The 18,494-nt window shown below is 47.2% G+C and overlaps 1 protein-coding gene across 3 annotated transcripts in view; it reads left to right on the forward strand.

The window, feature by feature from the left end:
- Positions 1–17,420: 17,420 nt before the first annotated feature.
- Positions 17,421–18,494, forward strand: part of slc35g1 (solute carrier family 35 member G1) — a 49,821-nt gene continuing 48,747 nt past the window's right edge. Inside the window, exon 1 of one of the 3 annotated variants that reach the window (XM_078223537.1) lies at positions 17,421–17,807. In XM_078223537.1, the coding sequence (XP_078079663.1) occupies positions 17,576–17,807 (232 nt within the window). In that variant the 5' untranslated portion in view covers positions 17,421–17,575. The remainder of the gene's footprint in view (positions 17,808–18,494) is intronic. The other 2 variants (XM_078223536.1, XM_078223538.1) reach the window with 2 other exon arrangements.

Consider the following 18,494-nt stretch of genomic DNA (forward strand, 5'->3'; position numbering starts at 1 on the left):
AATTCTATTAGTTACACCCTCAAAGAATTCCAATAGATTCATCAAACATGATTTAAATCAATGCTGATGTCGTCTGATACAACTGCCTTCCAAATGCTGAATTATGAAATCTTGATAATGGACTCTAGCAACTTCCCCAGTATTGACATTAGGCTGTAGTTCTCTGTTTTCTCTCTACCTCCCTTTTTGAATAGCGGGCTTACATTAGCTACCCTCCAATCTTTAGGAACCAGTCCAGAGTCCAACGAATTTTGGCAAATTACCATCAGTGGATCCACTATTTCCAGAGCCACTTCCTTAAGTGCTCTGGGATGAAGATTATCAGAACCTGGAAATTTATCCACCTTCAATCAATCACATCAATTTCCCCCAAACCATTACCCTGCTAAAGCTGATTTCCTTCAGCTCCTCACTAAAACTTCTTTCTCTCAGAACGTCTGGTACATTATTCATGTCTTCCTTTGTGAAGACTGAAGCAAAGCACAAATTTAATTCCTCAGCCATTTCTTTATTCCCCGTTATGAATTCTCCCGTTTCTGACTGTAAGGGGCCTACATTCGTTTTTGATCAATCTTTTTCTCTTTATATAGCTTTACACACGCAATGACGTATTAGAATTAAGCATCATGCTGAAATAAGCTATATTGAGCAAGTGCTAACAGCAAATAAGACATTGAAGAATTTCAGTTGAGAAGAATGTACCAGTTTCATACTCCTCGCAGTCTGTTTCAAAGTGACCCTGCTTCACAAACCACACCGAGTGTTTCACAGCGATCTTGGCACTAATTCATGCTCCTCTCGGTCAGTTTCACAGTGATCCACATTTTGCTTCACACTGCTCCTAATCTGCTTCACTGCGATCCCAACATGCTTCACAGTCCTCCCGATCTGCTTGTGATCCTGACCTTGCTTCACACTCCTCCCGGTCTGTTTAGGATAGTACTGATACTGCTTCACACTTATCCCAGTCTGTATCACAGTGATCTTGACGCCAAATGACGTTCCTCCCAGCTTCTTCACAGTGACCCTGACTCTGCTTCACATCCTCACAGTCTATTTCATCGTGACCCTGCTTCACTCTCCTCCCAGTCTGCTTCACAGTGACCCTGACCGTGCTTCACATCCTCATGGTCCGTTTCACAGTGACCCTGCTTCACGCTCCTCCCTGTTTGCTTCCCAGTGATTCTGATCCTGCTTCATATTCTTCCTGGTCTGCTTCCCACTCCTCCCGGTCTCCTTCACAATGATCGTGCACCTGCTTCATGCTCCTCTCTGTCTGTTTCACAGTGACCCTGACTGTGCTTCACATCCTTGCGGTCTGTTTCGCAGTGATCCTGATCCTGCTTCATGCTACTCCCAATCTGCTTCACAGTAGTGCTGATTTTGCTTCATACTCGTCCCAGTCTGTTTCACAGTGATCCTGATCCTGCTTCACTCGCCTCTCAGGCTGCTTCACACTGATCCTGACCGTGCTTCACACTCCTCCCAATCTGCTTCGTAGTGATCCTGATTTTGCTTCACACTCCTCCTGGTCTGCTTCGCAGTGATCCTGACGTGCTTCATACTCCTCCCGGTCTGCTTCGCAGTGATCCTGATTTTGCTTCACACTCCTACCGGTCTATTTCAGTGATCCTGACCGTGCTTCACACTCCTCCTGGTCTGCTTTGCAGTGATACTGATGATTCCTCACACTCCTCCCGGTCTGTTTCACAGGGATCCTGATCATGCTTCACTGTCTTCCCAGTCTGCATCACATTGACACTGCTTCACTTTCCTACCATTCTTTCTCGCAGTGATCTCAATGCCAAATGACGTTCCTGCCGGGGGCTGCTTCAGTGATCCTGACCCTGCTTAACTCTCCTCCTGATCTGCTTCACAGTGATCCTGACCCTTGCAGTGAAGTTAGTGTTTGTAAAATTATAAAACAATTGTAAAAATGCTAAGAGCAGAAAGCATTGCATGGTTTGTTTAAAAAAGGTAGGTTTATTTGCTGTGCTTAGAGTTAAAAGAGATGCAGGTGTGAAGTACACAGAGAGTATAGAGTGAAACATTGTATTGGCAGCCTACGCAGTAATGCTGCCAAGAAAACAGAACATGTTTTTGAATTTTAACCCATCAATTTGAAATAGACATTTGAATAGCAGCAGCCTATCAGATTTGAATGTGATGTTTTGATAACTTGTAAACCAATCCTATTGTGCGAATTTTGCTATGTCATCAGGGGTATAAAAGCCACAGCTCCCAGCTCCAAACTGCCAGACAGCCTGCCAGCAACTGCCACAGTTCACAGCTCTCAGAGAGACACACACAGACACCAACTAATTGTCTGCTAGTGTAACAGCCACATTTATGTCTTAAAAGAAAGCCTAATCTCAATCACAAAGGTACCAACAGAAGATAGTGAAGACAGCAGAAAATCAGCAAAGAAGACTGAAGGTCCCGGAAGACAACAAACAACAAATTTTGTGAGTGACTAGAAACTCTATTTTTTTGTTAATAAGTGGGAATTGTAATTACCTAAACAGCATTCCATTAGAACAGTGTTTATTCGGTTTGTTATTTGATTTGATTTATTATTGTCACATGTATTAACATACAGGAAAAAGTATTGTTTCTTGCGCACGATACAGACAAAGCACACCGTTCACAGAGATGGAAACGAGAGAGTGCAGAATGTAGTGTTACAGTCATAGCTAGAGAAAGATCAACTTAATGCAAGGTAAGTCCATTCAAAAGTCTGACAGCAGCAGGGAAGAAGCTGTTCTTGAGTCGGTTGGTACGTGACCTCAGACTTTTGTATCTTTTTCCTGACGGATGATGGAAGAGAGAATGTCCGCGGTGGTGGGGTCCTTAATTATGCGGCTGCTTTGCCGAGGCAGTGGGAAGTGTAGACAGAGTTATTGGATGGGAGGCTGGTTTGCGTGATGGACTGGGCTACATTCATGACCATTTGTAGTTTCTTGCGATCTTGGGCAGAGCAGGAGCCATACCAAGCTGTGTTACTACCAGAAAGAATGCTTTCTATGGTGCATCTGTGAAAGTTGGTGAGAGTCGTAGCTGACATGCCAAATTTCCTTAGTCTTCTGAGAAAGTAGTGTTGGTGGGCTTTCTTAACTATGGTGTCGGCATGGGGGGACCAGGACAGGTTGTTGGTGATCTGGACACCTAAAACTTGAAGCTCTCAACCCTTTCTACTTCATCCCTGTTGATGTAGACAGGGGCATGTTCTCCTTTACGCTTCCTGAAGTCGTTCACAATCTCCTTCATTTTGTTGACATTGAGGGAGAGATTATTGTTGCTGCACCAGTTCACCAGATTCTCTATCTCATTCCTGTACTCTGTCTTGTCATTGTTTGAGATCCGACCCACCACGGTGGTGTCGTCAGCAAATTTGAAAATTGAATTGGAGGGGAATTTGGCCACACAGTCATAGGTGTATAAGGAGTATAGTAGGGGGCTGAGAACACAGTCTATGGGGCACCGGTGTTGAGGATGATCATGGAGAAGGTGTTGTTGCCTATCCTTACTGATTGTGGTCTGTGAGTTAAGAAGTTCAGGATCTAGTCGCAGAGGGAGGTGCCAAGGCCCAGGCCCCGGAGTTTGGAGATGAGTTTCGTGGGAATAATGGCGTTGAAGGCTGAGCTGTAGTCAATAAATAGGAGTCTGACATAGGTGTCCTTGTTATCCAGGTGTTCCAGGGCTAAGTGCAGGGCCAGGGAGGTGGCGTCTGCTGTGGACCTGTTGCGGCAATAGGCAAACTGTAGTGGATCCAGGTAGTCCGGGAGGCTGGAATTGATTTGTGCCATGACTAGCCTTTCGAAGCACTTCCTAATGAAGGATGTCAGAGCCACCAGCCGATAGTCATTAAGGCACACTGCTTGGTTTTTCTTAGGTACTGGGACGATGGTCGTCTTCTTGAAGCAGTTAGGGACCTCAGACTGTTGTAAAGAGAGGTTGAAGATATCTGCGAATACTCCTGCCAGCTGATCTGCAAAGGATCTGAGTGCTCATCCAGGTACCCCATCGGGCCAGTCGTTTTCCATGAGTTGATCTTCGAGAAAGCTGCTCTGACATCTGCAATGGTGACCCCAGATGCAGGTTCATCCAGGGCTTCCAGGGTGGAGGGCATGCCTTTGCTGACCTCTTGCTCAAAATGGGCGTAGAATGCATTGAGCTCATCAGGGAGGGGCGCGTTGGAGCTGGCGATTTTACATGCCTTCATCTTGTAATAGTTTAGTTAACCTGTTTGCTGTTAGTTAGATAAATAAAGTGTTAATTATTGCTTTACACAGAGTCTCGGGTAGTTATTTTGATTTGACCACTAAAGGTTGCTTAAGAGCAGATCGTACTATTTCTCTCAATCTCCAACAGATTATGAGGTACTTCTCTTTGAGTGGTTGAGTTCTCAGAGAAGAGATCAAACCTTCCCCTTCATAACACCCGGCTTCATACTCCTTCCAATCTGCTTCAGGGCGATACTCATACTGCTTCACACTCCTCCCGGTCTGTCTCTCAGTGATCTTGACGCCAAATAATGCTCCTCCGGGTCTGCTTCACAGTGATCCTGACCTTGTTTCACACTCCTCCCAGTCTGTCTCAGAGTGATGCTCATTTTGCTTCACATCCTCCCGATCTGCTTCTTAGTCAACCTGATTTTGTGTCACAATCCTCCTGGTCAGTTTCACAGTGATCCTGACCTGCTTCACTCTCCTCCCGATCTGCCACACAGTGATCCTGACCCTGCTTCATGCTACTCCCGATCTGCTTCACAGTGAGGTTGATTTTGCTTCACACTCCTCCCGGTCTGCTTCTTAGTCAACCTGATTTTGTGTCATGATTCTCCTGGTCTGTTTCAGTGATCCTGACCTGCTTCACACTCCTCCCAACCTACCACACAGTGATCCTGACCCTGCTTCATGATACTTCCGATCTGCTTCACAGTGAGGCTGATTTTGCTTCACCCTCCTCCCGGTCAGTTTCGCAGTGATCCTGATTCTGCTTCACTCTCCTTTCAGCCTCTTTCACAGTGATCCTGACCAAACTGCAACTCCTTTGGTCTGTTTCACCGTGATCCTGACCTTGCTTCACACTTCTCGAAGTCTGCTTCACAGTGATCCCATCCCTGCTTCACGCTCCTCCCGATCTGCTTGTGATCCTGACCTTGCTTCACCCTTCTCCCGGTCTGTTTCAGTGACCCTGACCCAGCTACACGCACGGTGACAGTGGTAAGCACTGCTGCCTCACAGTGCCAAGGACCTGGGTTCGATTCTCGGCTTAGGTCACTGTCTGCGTGGAGTCTGCATGTTCTCCCCATGTCTGCATGGGATTCCTACAGGTGCTCTGGTTTCCTCCCACAGTCTGAAAGACGTGCTGATTAGGTGCATTGATCCAAACAGTCGCCGGAGTGTTGCAACTAGGGGAATTTCACAGTAACTTCATTGCAGTGTTAATGTAAGCCTTACTTGTGACTAATAAATAAATTTCACTTCACACTCCTCCTGGTCTGCTAACCAGTAATCCTGAACTTGCTTCATCCTCCTCATGGTCTGTTTCACCGTGATTCTGAACCTTCTTCACACATCTCTGGGTCTGTTTCATAATGATCCTGAACCTTCTTCACATTCCTCCCGGTTGATTTCACAGTGATCCTGACCCTGCTTCACACTCCTCCCGGTCTGCTTCACAATGACCCTGCTAAACTCCTCCGGGTCTGTTTCAGTGATCCTGACACTGCTTCACACTTTTCCTGGTCTGTTTCACTATGATCCTGCTTGACACCACACCCGGTCTATTTCACAGTGATCATGACTCTGCTTCACACTCCTCCCGGTCTGCTTCACAGTGATCCTGACCCAACCTCACACTTCTCTCAGTGCGTTTCACAGTGATCCTAATCCTGCTTCAAACTCCTCCCAGTTTACTTCACAGCAATCCTGACCGTGCTTCACGCTCCTTCCGGTCTGCTTCACAGTGACCCTGTCCCTGCTTCACATCCTCCTGGTCTGTTTCATAGTGACCTTGCCTCAATCTCCTCCCGTTCAGTTCCAAAGCAATCATGACCCTGCTTCACATTCCTCCTGGTCTGTTTCACAGTGACCCTATCCCTGCTTCACACTCCTCCTGGTCTGTTTCAATGATCATGGCCCAGTTTCACAATCCTCCTGGTCTGCTACAGTGATCCTAAACCTACTTCACACTTTTCCCTGTCTGTTTCACAGTGACCCTGCTTGACGCTACTCCCAGTCGATTTGTGACCCTGCTTCACACTCCTCCCGGTCTGCTTCACATTTATCCTGACGGTGCTTCACACTCCTCCCGGTCTGCTTCACACTGATCCTGACGGTGCTTCACTCCTCCCGGTCTGCTTCACACTGATCCTGACGGTGCTTCACACTCCTCCTGGTCTGTCTCACAGTGATCCTGATCCTGCGTCACACTGCTCCTGATCTGCTTCACAGTGACCCTGTCCCTGCTTCACACTCCTTCCGGTCTGCTTCGCAGTGATCCTGAACCTGCTCCACTCTCCTCCCACCTCCAAGATGGTGCCGGAGCGAGGTGACTTCTTGTAAGCTGTGCCCAGCATGCCTTCTAATTCTTTTACTCTCGTAAAATACCTTCTAATTCTTTTTACTCTCATCGTTCTATACTTCTAAAACTTTGTTCTCTTTTCTCTCTAACAATGCTCTAATTCAATCTCTCACAGATTTAGCAATCCTTAGGACCCTGGAGACACCTGACCTGACCAACCTGAAATTTCCCCGGACCAGCCACCCACGGGTGACCTTTTGCCCGCTGCTGCAGTCCCATAGCTGGAGATTTCATTATACCCGCTCCCAGAGACCAGGAAAACGCCCTAGAAGCCTGGGCCTACACTCCGAAGACTCCTAGAGACCAGGAAAATGCCACAGGAGCCAGGATCTTCACTCCGCTGGTCTTCAACGATCAGTCCTGCCTCCCTGAGGCTGGAGCCCTCTCCCCCCAGCCCCCAACCCTCTGACCGGACAGCTGTGACCTCCTGAAGGCCCCAAGCACTCCCTCCACTCCCCCCTTCCAAAATCACCCCACACTCCTAATAATCAACTCCCACAGCCTAACAATCACTAACACTGCTCTTTTAAATTTACTTGCAGGTCTAGAGATCCTCCAACTTCCGAAGAAAGACCCCAACCTGGCAGTGATCCAGCGGACCCAACACATGGACCTGATCTAGGCTCATCCGCGACAACGACCCCAGGGACGTCATCCACTTACCGGCCTTCGACCTGTCCACGCCAGAGCATGGTCTGGATATCCACCGAACAGCAAAGCCAAACCGCAGCATGACAGCGACCCAGAACACCCGACCATGCAGACGCATATACCGACGCAGGAACCGTAAGCAAGGCCATCCACACACCAACCAGAGAGGAGAACCTCACTGGGCGCAACTATACCCTTAACACCGCAAACTACTTTCACCGTCTCCCAGGCCCAAAAAGAAGCAGTCACCCCAGGAAGTGTGGAAAATATGCAGGCCTACAGGTGAGAGTGAAGCAACGCGGTCCCAAGGCCCCCTCCCCAGCTCACTGCTTGCAAATGTTCAATCTCTGGAAAACACGTTAGACAAACTTAAAGCCAGACTCACTTTCCAAAGAGAACTGAGGGACTGTTGTGTGCTCTGTTTCATGGAGACATGGCTCACTCCTGCTTCACCGGACTGTGCCTTACAACCAGAGAGCTTCACAATCCATCTAATAGACCATACAGCAGCCTCAGGCAAGGCTAGGGGAGGTGCGGTCTGCTTCCTAATCAACACCTTAAGGTGCCTAGACATAGCAAAACTGGTGAGTTTCTGCTCCCCGGACCTAGAATACCTGATGCTAAAATGCCACCCCTACTACCTTCTACAGGAGTTCACATCCGTTATCCTGATGGCAGTTTACATCCCACCCCATGCGGATGTGAAGATGGCGCTGGATGAAATATACACCACTACAAATAGCCTTGAGACAAAATATCCCGAGGCCTTGTTCATCGTGGCCGGGGACTTCAATCAGGCCAAGCTCAAGAGCGTACTACCAAGTTACCACCAACACGCCTCCTGTTCCATCAGTGGCCCAAACATCCTAGACACTGCTACGCAAATATCAACCATGCCTACTGCTCTATTGCCCACCCACACTTTGGCAAATCAGACCACAAGGCTGTGCTCCTGCTCCCGGCTTACAAGCAAAACCTGAAGTGGGAGAATCCATCAAAGAGAGTTGTGCAATGTTGGTCTGAGGAATCGGATGATTTTCTACAGGACTACTTAGAGTCAGTGGACTGGTCAGCATTTAAAAACTCTGTGACCAGCCCGAATGAGTATGCCACTACAGTAACTGACTTCATTAAGTGTGTAGAAGACTGTGTGCCAAAGAAGCAAATCCGCGTGTTTCCCAACCGGAAACCAGGGATATCCACTGCTTGAAGTCTAGATTATAGAGGTTTACAACATGGAAACAGGTGCTTCGGCCCAACTTGTCCATGCCACCTCTTTGTTTTTAATACTAAGCTAGTCCCAATTGCCCACATTTGGCCCATATCCCTCTATACCCATCTTACCCATGTAACTGTTCAAATGCTTTTTAAAAGGCAAAATTGTACCCGCCTCTACTACTACCTCTGGCAGCTTGTTCCAGAAACTCATCACCATGTGTGAAAAAAATGCCCCTCTGGACCCTTTTGTATCTCTCCCCTCTCATCTTAAACCTATTGCCTCTAGTTTTAGACTCCCCTACCTTTGGGAAAAGATATTGACTATCTAGCTGATCTATGCCCCTCATTATTTTATAGACCTCAGCCTCCTAAACTTCAGAGAAAAAAGTCGCAGTCTATCCTGCCTCTCCTTATAACTCAAACCATCAAGTCCCGGTAGCATCCTAGTAATTTTTTTCTGCACCCTTTCTAGTTTAGTAATATCCTTTCTATAATAGGGTGACCAGAACTGTACACAGTATTTCAAGTGTGGCCTTACCAATGTCTTATACAACTTCAACAAGACGTTCCAACTCCTGTATTCAATGTTCTGACCAATGAAACCAAGCATGCTGAAGGCCTTCTTTACCACTCTGTCCACCTGTGACTCTACTTTCAAGGAGCTATGAACCTGTATCCCTAGGTCTCTTCGTTCTATAACACTCCCCAATGCCCTAACAATAACTAAGTCCTGACCTGGTTCAATCTACCAAAATGCATCACCTCTCATTTATCTAAATTAAACTCCATTTGCCATTCGTCAGCCCACTTGCCCAATTGGTCAAGATCTTGCTGCAATCCTCGATAACCTTCTTCACTGTCCACTATGCCACCAATCTTGGTGTCATCTGCAAACTTACTAACCATGCCTCCTAAATTCTCATCCAAATCATTAATATAAATGACAAATAACAGTGGACCCAGCACCGATCCCTGAGGCACACTGCTGGTCACAGGCCTCCAGTTTGAAAAACAACCCTCTACAACCACCCTCTGTCTTTGTCATCCAGTCAATTTTGTATCCATTTGGCTACCTCACCCTGGATCCCGTGAGATTTCTTATGCAACAACTTACCATGCGGTACCTTGTCAAAACCTTGCTAAAGTCTACGCAGACAACATCAACTGCACTGCCCTCATCCACCTTCTTGGTTACTCCTTCAAAAAACTCAAATTTGTGAGACATGATTTTCCACTCATAAAACTATGCTGTCCCTAATCAGTCCAAGCCTCTCTAAATGCCTGTCGATCCTGTCTCTCAGAATACCTTCTGACAACTTACCCACTACAGAATGTGAGGCTCACAAGCCTGTAGTTCCCAGGCTTTTCCCTGCAACACTTTCAGTGACCCTGTTTCACATGCCTCCCAGACTGTTTCACAGTGATGCTCATTTTGCTTCACATGCCTCCCGGTCTGCTTCTTAGTCAATCTGATTTTGTGTCATCCTCCTCCCAGTCAGTTTCACAGAGATCCTGATTCTGCTTCACTCTCCACTCAGCCTCTTTCAGTGATCCTGACCAAGCTGCAAACTCCTCCTGGTCTGTTTCGCAGTGAGCCTGACCCTGCTTCATGCTACTCCCGATCTGCTTCACAGTGAGGCTGATTTTGCTTCACCCTCCTCCCGGTCAGTTTCGCAGTGATCCTGATTCTGCTTCACTCTCCACTCAGCCTCTTTCACAGTGATTCTGATCAAGCTGCAAACTCCTCTGGTCTGTTTCACCGTAATCCTGACCCTGCTTCACACTTCTCGAAGTCTGCTTCACAGTGATCCCATCCTTGCTTCACGCTTCTCCCCACCTGTTTCACAGTGACCCTGCTTCACACTCCTCCCGGTCTATTTCACAGGGATTCTGAACCTTCTTCACACTCATCCGGGCCTGTTTCATAGTCATCCCAACCTGCTTCACACTCTTCCTGGTCTGTTTCACAATGATCGTGAACCTGCTTCACACTGCTCCCGGTCTGCTTCACAGTGAATCTCACCCTGCTTCACTCTCCTCCCAGTCGGCTTCACAGTGATCCTGACCCTGCTTCATGCTACTCCTGGTTGGATCCTGACCCTGCAGACTCCCGGTCTGCTTCACATTGACCCTGCTAATCTCCTCCCGGTCTGCTTCACAGTGATCCTGACCCTGCTTCACACTCCTCTCTTTCTGTTTCACAGTGATCTTGATGCCAAATGAGGTTCCTCCACGGCTGCTTCACAGTTTTCCTCACACTGCTTCACTCTCCTCCCAGTCTGCTTCACGTTGATTCTGATCCTTTTTCACACTCTCTGGGACTGTTCCATAGTGATCCCGATCTGCTTCACTGAGATCCCAACCTGCTTCACACTTCTCCCGATCTGCTTGTGATCCTGACCTTACTTCACACTCCTCCCGGTCTGTTTCAGTGACCCTGACCCAGCTTGACACTACTCCCGGTCTGCTACACAGTGATCCTAACCCTGTTTCACACTCCTCACGGTCTGTTTCACATTGATCCTCAGTCTGCTTCACAGACCCCCAGTCTGCTTCACACTGACCCTGCTAATCTCCTCCAGGTCTGTTTCACAGTGATCCTGACCCTGCTTCACACACCTCCTGGTCTGTCTCAGAGTGATCCTCATTTTGCTTCACACTCCTCCCGGTCTGCTTCTTGGTGATCCTGATTTTGCTTCACAATCCTCCTGGTCTGCTACACCGTGATCCTGAACCTGCTTCACACTCTTCCCTTTCTGTTTCACAGTGATCTTGATGCCAAATAACGCTCCTCATGGTCTGTTTCACAATGACCCTGCTTCACACTCCTCCTGGTCTGTTTCACAGTGATTTTGATGCCAATTGAGGTTCCTCCCGGACTGTTTCACAGCGATCCTGACCCTGCTTCTCACTACTCCCGGTTTTGTTTCACAGTGAATCTCACCCTGCTTCACACTCCTCAGTCTGTTTCACAGTGATTTTGATGCCAATTGAGGTTCCTCCCGGACTGTTTCACAGCGATCCTGACCCTGCTTCACACTACTCCCGGTTTTGTTTCACAGTGATCCTCCCCCTGCTTCACAGACTCCTCGTCTGCTTCATATTGACCCTGTTAATCTCCTCCTGGTCTGCTTCACAGTGATCCTGACCCTGCTTTAGATTCCTTCCAGTCCACTTCACATTGATTCTGAACCTTCTTCACACTCTTCCAGGTCTGTTCTATAGTGATCCCAATCTGCTTCACACTCCTCCCGGTCTGCTTCACTGCGATCTCAACTTGCATCACACTCCTCCCGATCTGCTTGTGATCCTGACCTTGCTTCACCCTTCTCCCGGTCTGTTTCATTGTGATGTTGACCTTTTGCACCTTCCCTCTGGTCTCACTAGCTGGTTTATTGTGGTTTAGTCAGCATTATAGTTCCCTTTTTGACATAGGATTTCTTGTTGTTAATGATACTTCATCCAGATATGAACATGGTTTTTCCTCTTCTTTTGCCTCGTGCTTTACATCTCAAATAGTCCTGGATTTGGAAGCCAAATGTTACAGCATTCTCAGTAGTGTGTCACATCATTTCTTCAACCTGTCTTCGAACTAAGAGCACTCAGAAACGTCCCTGCTGCCATATTCCTCTGTAACCATAGGCTCTGAAAAAAATATAATAAAATTAACTGTACAATTATCTTTACAAGCAGTAGATGATTACGCTCGTTAGGAGACTTATTAAGTCCAATTAAATTAGCCCTGTTGTACTCCTGCATTGTCAGGGACAAGATTAGGTGGCAGGAGGTGGGCGACAGGGCACAAGAAAGCTATCTAGTTCTTCTGAAAGGTCTGCCCTGTCTGCTTGGCTGTGAAGGATGACAGGGTGCCCAGGAGAGGAGTTTAACTTCATCTAACAACCACCCTCCACCTCCCACAGTGTTGGCCTGGCTGCAAGAAATATTTTTTAGTACATGATTTCAATAAGTTACAAAGAGTGTTCCTTCATGTTGAAGGAATGGCCCTACAGATTGGAGAACCCACTTGCTGTCCTTAATTGGAGACAACTTGTCACCATGTCAATTAAGAAGGGGGATACCATTGTATTAATCCAAATGTATGACTGCTACCTCCTGGGAGTGGGTTTGGGACCACAAAATAGTCCTGACCTCTGCTCACACCCCCAGAAGGTAAATCCAGTTCCAACTTTAATTGTCACAAGCAGATTTTTGTGTAACACCTAAAGGGAAAAGAGAGCCAGTAATTTCCATTGCGAAAAATAATAATTTCCCCACCTACTGAAAATACTTCCTGCTTTGGCTTCAAAGCAGTAATTTTAAAAGAAAGCAAACAATAAGGTCAAACAGCATACTTGTGGTTGAACCTTAACCACCCCCTGAAATGGCTGAACAAGCAAATCAGTTGCACTAAACTATTTAAGGTGTGATTATCCTCAGGTTAAATCACCACCAGTCACAGCTCATAGTCATCTGGGATTATGGTGACTAAATGTATTAAAACACTCCAAAGTATACAAAAAATGCATGAAACCTGATAGATCACCCAACATCGACCCAGGCACTGGAAAGTTGTCCTTACTAACATCTGGGGCTTCTGCCAAAATTAAGTGAGCTATCTCAGACTAGTCAAGCAACCACCCTATTCATGGAAACGTATTTTACAGATAATATCCCAGAACCTACTTCACTGTTCCTGAGTCTGTCCTGTCCCACTGGGACACACACATCAGAGATGGTAGCACAGGGGTATACAGTTGGGAATGAATAGACCTGGGAGTTCTCAACCCAACTCTGGACTTCATGAAGTTAAATGGCATTAGGTGAAATATGGACAAGGAAGCCTCCTGTTGATTACCACTTGCATGTGTCTCCCCCACCCCATCTGATGAATCAATCCTCCTCAATGTTGAACAGCACTTGTAAGAAGTATGAGGGTTGCAAGGGCACAGAATGTACTCTGGCTATGTGTGATGACTCAGGAAGCCCGACTGGAAAGGAACACTATTTATTACAGAATGCAAAGCCAGTACCATGGTGTACACACACTAGCCTCTGAACTACAGATCAGCAGGCCCAGTTCTAGGCCTGCTTTATAAAAGGCTCAGGTCATGAGTTCCAGCTGGGTAGGCCACTGGCTGTTACCAGGGGAACTCATACTCAACAAGCCCCACAGGGAGATCAATCAGTGATTCCCCATGGGTGTTATCAAGGTGAGGAACTGCAATGTCCATTGCAAGTGTGGCTTGGTAGCACCGTTATTGATCGAACTAGCTGAGTCCTAAAGTTCATAGCCCCAGACTGAGTCTGCGGCAGGTGGGGAGGGAACCAACCAGCTTGTCGCTGATGCAATAGTCCATGATAGTATCAGTAGTATCTTATGGAGACAAAATCTTGTTGTGGGGGAGTACCACTGTGCTAAAAGAGTTAGATTTTGAAAAAATCTAGCAACTCAAAACTGGGCACCCATGAGTGGCAAAATCGTATTCAACCACAATTTGTAGCCTCATGGCCTGGCATATCCACCACTCTACCATGACCACCAAGCCAGGGGATCAACCCTGGTTCAATGAAGAGTTCAGGAGGGAATTCCAGGTGCAGCACCAGGCAAAACGAAAAATTATGTATCAACCTGCTGATGCTACAGCACACGACTACTTGCAAGCCAAACAGTGAAAGCAACATGCAATTGGCAAAGATAAGCAATCCCTCAACCACCTGCACAGTTATAGACTCTGAAGTCCTGACTCATTCAGTCATGTATACTGGTGGACCATTAAAAAACCCACTGGGTGAAGAGGCTCCACAAATATTCCCATCCTCAGAGATGGAGGAGCCCAACACATCAGAGCAAACGACAAGGTTAAAGCAGTTACAACAATCCTCATCCAAAAGTGCCTAGTGGATGGCCTACTTCTGAGATCCCAGCACCACAGATATCAGTCTTCAGCTAAATTGAATCAGCCACATGATATTTAGAAACAGGTGAAGGCACTGGAAACTGCAAAGGCTATGGGCCCTGACAACATTCCAGCAATTGTACTGAAAACTTGTGACCCAGAACCTGCAGCCTTAGCCAAGTTGTTCCAGGACAACACTATCTCTGTAATGACTCAGGAAGTCCAACTGGAAAGGAACATGATTTATTTATAGAATGCAAAGTAAAACCACTAATGTGGTGTACACACACTAGTCCCTGCCCAGAACAAGTAATTCTGCAGGTCCAGTCCTGGGTCTGCCTTATAAAAGGCTTAGGTAATGAATTATAGCCAGGCAAGCCATTGTTTGTTACCGGGGAATTTGTACTCAATGAACCCCACAGGGAGATCGATCGGTGATTCCCCATGGACCCTGTGGGAGGTCATCACAGACACCTAGCCGGCAATGTGAAAAGTTGTCCGGATATGTTCTATCCACAAAAGGCAGGGCAAAACCAACCCAGCCACTTACTGCTCTATCAGTTTACTCTCAATCATCAGCAAAAGTGATGGAAGAGATAGTTGACTGTGCTATTAAGTGGCAGTTATTCAGAAATAACCCGCTCACTGGTGCTCACTTCGGGTTCATTCAGGGCCAATCAGCTTCTGACCTCATTACACCTCAAGTCCAAACATGGACAAAATAGTTGAACAGAAGAGGTGAAGTGAGAGTGACCCCGCTTGACATCAGGGCAACATTTGACTGACAGTGGCATAAAAGATCCCTAGAAACATTGGAGTGAATGGGAATTGGGGGAAACTCTCCATTGGTTGGATTCATACCTAGCACAAAGGAAGATGGTTGTGTTTGTTAAAGGTCAATCATCTCTGTTCCAGGACATCAGTGCAGGAGATCTTCAGGGTAGTGTCCTCAATGCAACCACCTTCAGCTGCTTCATCAATGACCTTCCTTCCATTATAAGGTCAGAAGTGGGGATCATTGCTAATGACTGCACAATGTTCAGCACCATTCACCACGCCTCGGATACTGAAGCAGTCTATCTCCAAATGCAGAAGACCTGGACACTATTTAGGACTGGGCTGACAAATGGCAAGTAGCATTTGTGCCACACAAGTGCCAGACAATGACCATCTCCAATAAAGGGTAATCTATCCATTTCCCCATGACATTCAATGGCATGACCATCACTGAATGCCCCACTATAACATCCTGGGGTTACCATTGACCAGTAACTGAACTTGATCAAATAAATACTGTGGCTACAAGAGCAGGTCAGAGGCTGAGAATTCTGTGGTGACTCACCGCCTGATTCCCCAAAGCCTGTCCATCATCTACAAGGCTCAAGTCAGGACTGTGATAGAACACTCTCTATATAAAAGGCAAAATAGTGCGGATGTTGGAATCTGAAACAAAAACAGAAAATGCTGGAGAAATTCAGCAGGTTTGAAGGTATCTGTGGAGAGAGAACAGAGCCAATGATTTGAGTCAGGATCATCTTTCCTCAGAGCTGAACACTTTATCCTTGCCTGGATGAGCACAGTTCCCATCAACACTAGAGAACTCGACACCATCCAGGACAAAGCAGCCCACTTGATTGGCATCCCATCCACCACCTCCAACATCCACTCCCTCCACAACCAAAACAGTGTACCATCTACAAGATGGACTGCAGCAACTCACCAAGACTCCTTCAACAGCATCTTCTAAACCTGCAACTTCTACCAGCTGGAAGAACAAGGGCAGCAGATGCATGGGATACAATTGCCTGCAAGTTCCCCTCCTAGACACATACCACCCTGACTTGGAACTATATCACTGTTCCTTCACTGTCACTCAGTCAAAATCCTGGAACTCTCTCTCCCAAACAGCGCCGTGGGTGTACCTACAGCAGATTGACTGCAGTGGTTCAAGCTGGAAGCACACCACCACCTTCTCAAGGGAAATTAAGGATGGGCAACAAAAATGCTGTCCTAGTCAACGACAACCACATCTCTTCAACCACAGTTCAGCATCAGAAAGAACCAATTGCTGCACCTGTGACTAACTTAAAATGCATCTTGTTTCTCTCTACTCTAATCAATTTACGTTTCCTCCAAGGACTGGAGTTGTGGATTTCGGTTCTGACCAAGAGTCTGAGGGCTTGAAATGTTGAATCTGTCTCTCTCCTCACTAGATGCTGGCGGACTTTTGGGTATTTTTTTGCAGCGTCCTCTTGTTCTGGTATTTTCTTCAGATTGAATAATCTTTCACCTTTTACTAAAGAAATCCATGGAGAAACTCCTGTGGCCACTGAACCTAAGGGTTCCAAGTTCGAATCCCACCACAAGTAGATGGTAAACCGTCCTATGGACAGGCATGGTTGAGATGAAAAAAACATTTTCTCTTGTTCTTGCTCCATGTATGGGCAATCCACTGAACCTAGGGGCAACAGTCTGGGATTCCAGGGTTGAATCCCACCACCTGCAGATGGTAAACCATGAGTGAAAGAAAAAACATTTAGTAGATGGTAAGCCGTCCTGTGCGCAGGCATGGGTGAGCTGAAGGACAAATTCCTCTTATTTCTTGCTTCACTGAACCTAGGACAACGTTCCGGGATTCCAGGTTCGAATCCCACCACATGTAGATGGAACTGTCCTGTGGGCTGGTACAGATGAGCTGAAGAACAATTTCCTCTTGTTTCTTGCTCCCTATATGGGTAATCCACTGAACCTAGGGCAACGTTCCGGGATTCCAGGTTCGAATCCCACCACATGTAGATGGAACTGTCCTGTGGGCAGGCATAAGTGAGCTGAAAAAAAACATTTAGTAGATGGTAAACCATGCTGTGGGCAATGCTCTGGGATTCCAAGTTCAAATCCCACCACATGTAGATGGAACTGTCCTATGAGCTAGGGTACAGACGAGCTGAAGAACAATTTCCTCTTGTTTCTTGCTCCGTGCATGGGCCTGGCTTGCTGCCAGCCTCATCGCCCGGTCACCAGCAGCCTGGCGGGCTCCCCTGCTGAGCAGCCATTTTGTGGTGCTGCCCCGCCCCGCGCGCCCTCCCTCGAGCCTAACGGTTGAAGGCGCGTGCGGCGGGCGCGTGGGGCTGCTCCAGCTGTTGGGCAGGGAGGACAGGCTCACTCAGGCAGAGCCCGGCGTGTCAGCAGCAAGGAGGGAATGAAGCTGCGCGCCGTCTGAAATGAGCGTTAACCACCGCCTCGAGGAGCAGGGGGAGGGCGAGGAGAAGGATAACGTGGTCGTGGAGGGGTCGGGACCCGACATTGAGCTGCATGCCCTCGAGAAGCCCGATGGTCCCGAGTGTAACGGGACCACCGGCACTCGGCACCGAGCAGCAGCGAGAAAATGCCTCTACTTTACCTGCTGTCAGTCTCAGAGTGTGGAAGAGTCAGCTCAGCAGGGGAGCCCGCCAGGTACTGTTTCCTCTCTTCAAACATTATCCCTTCCCCCTATTTTGTTAAATCTTTTAGATTGAATCTTTGTATATGTTCTGTTTTAACACGGGGACCAATACGCAGTTTAAAGGATGTTAACTTCTCACATCTCACACAGTGACTAGGCAAAATGTGTAATTGGGTTTTCGCAATCACTCATGAATTTCATGATGCGCCTAGAATCACTGGGAATTGGGTTACCAGCCTGTTGTGGGGGTTTGCCGGTGTTCAGCAGAACTCGTGTGTAATGTCACCAACTTTCTTGAAACTTTCGCCCCATTCTTAAAGTTACAAAGCCGATTGGCAGAATTGACGGGGCAAAACTTGAATCCATCTTCTTGCGTGCTCCAAGCACTAATTCAAATTGAATCCAATTCATGGACCCCCACAAGAGAGACAGACAAGATCCAAGCTGATGAAAACATGCATTGCACCCCATCTTGGACTTGATCTGAGCCAAAGGGCTGTAAAGCAACGCACCAACATTAAAATGCTCCTGTAGGTTGCTGCATTTGAAGGGAACCCAAATCACACTCACTGCACTCTCTCCCTTTTGAGAGTGATTCTCCACTGGGAGCAAACAATTGCCCCACAATCCATAACTCTGTTTTTGTACCTTTCCATCTGGGGATGGGGGTTGGGTTGGGTTGGGTTGGGGGTGTGGGG

The sequence above is a fragment of the Mustelus asterias genome, chromosome 11, assembly GCF_964213995.1.
Source record: "Mustelus asterias chromosome 11, sMusAst1.hap1.1, whole genome shotgun sequence".
Lineage (NCBI taxonomy): Eukaryota > Metazoa > Chordata > Chondrichthyes > Carcharhiniformes > Triakidae > Mustelus > Mustelus asterias.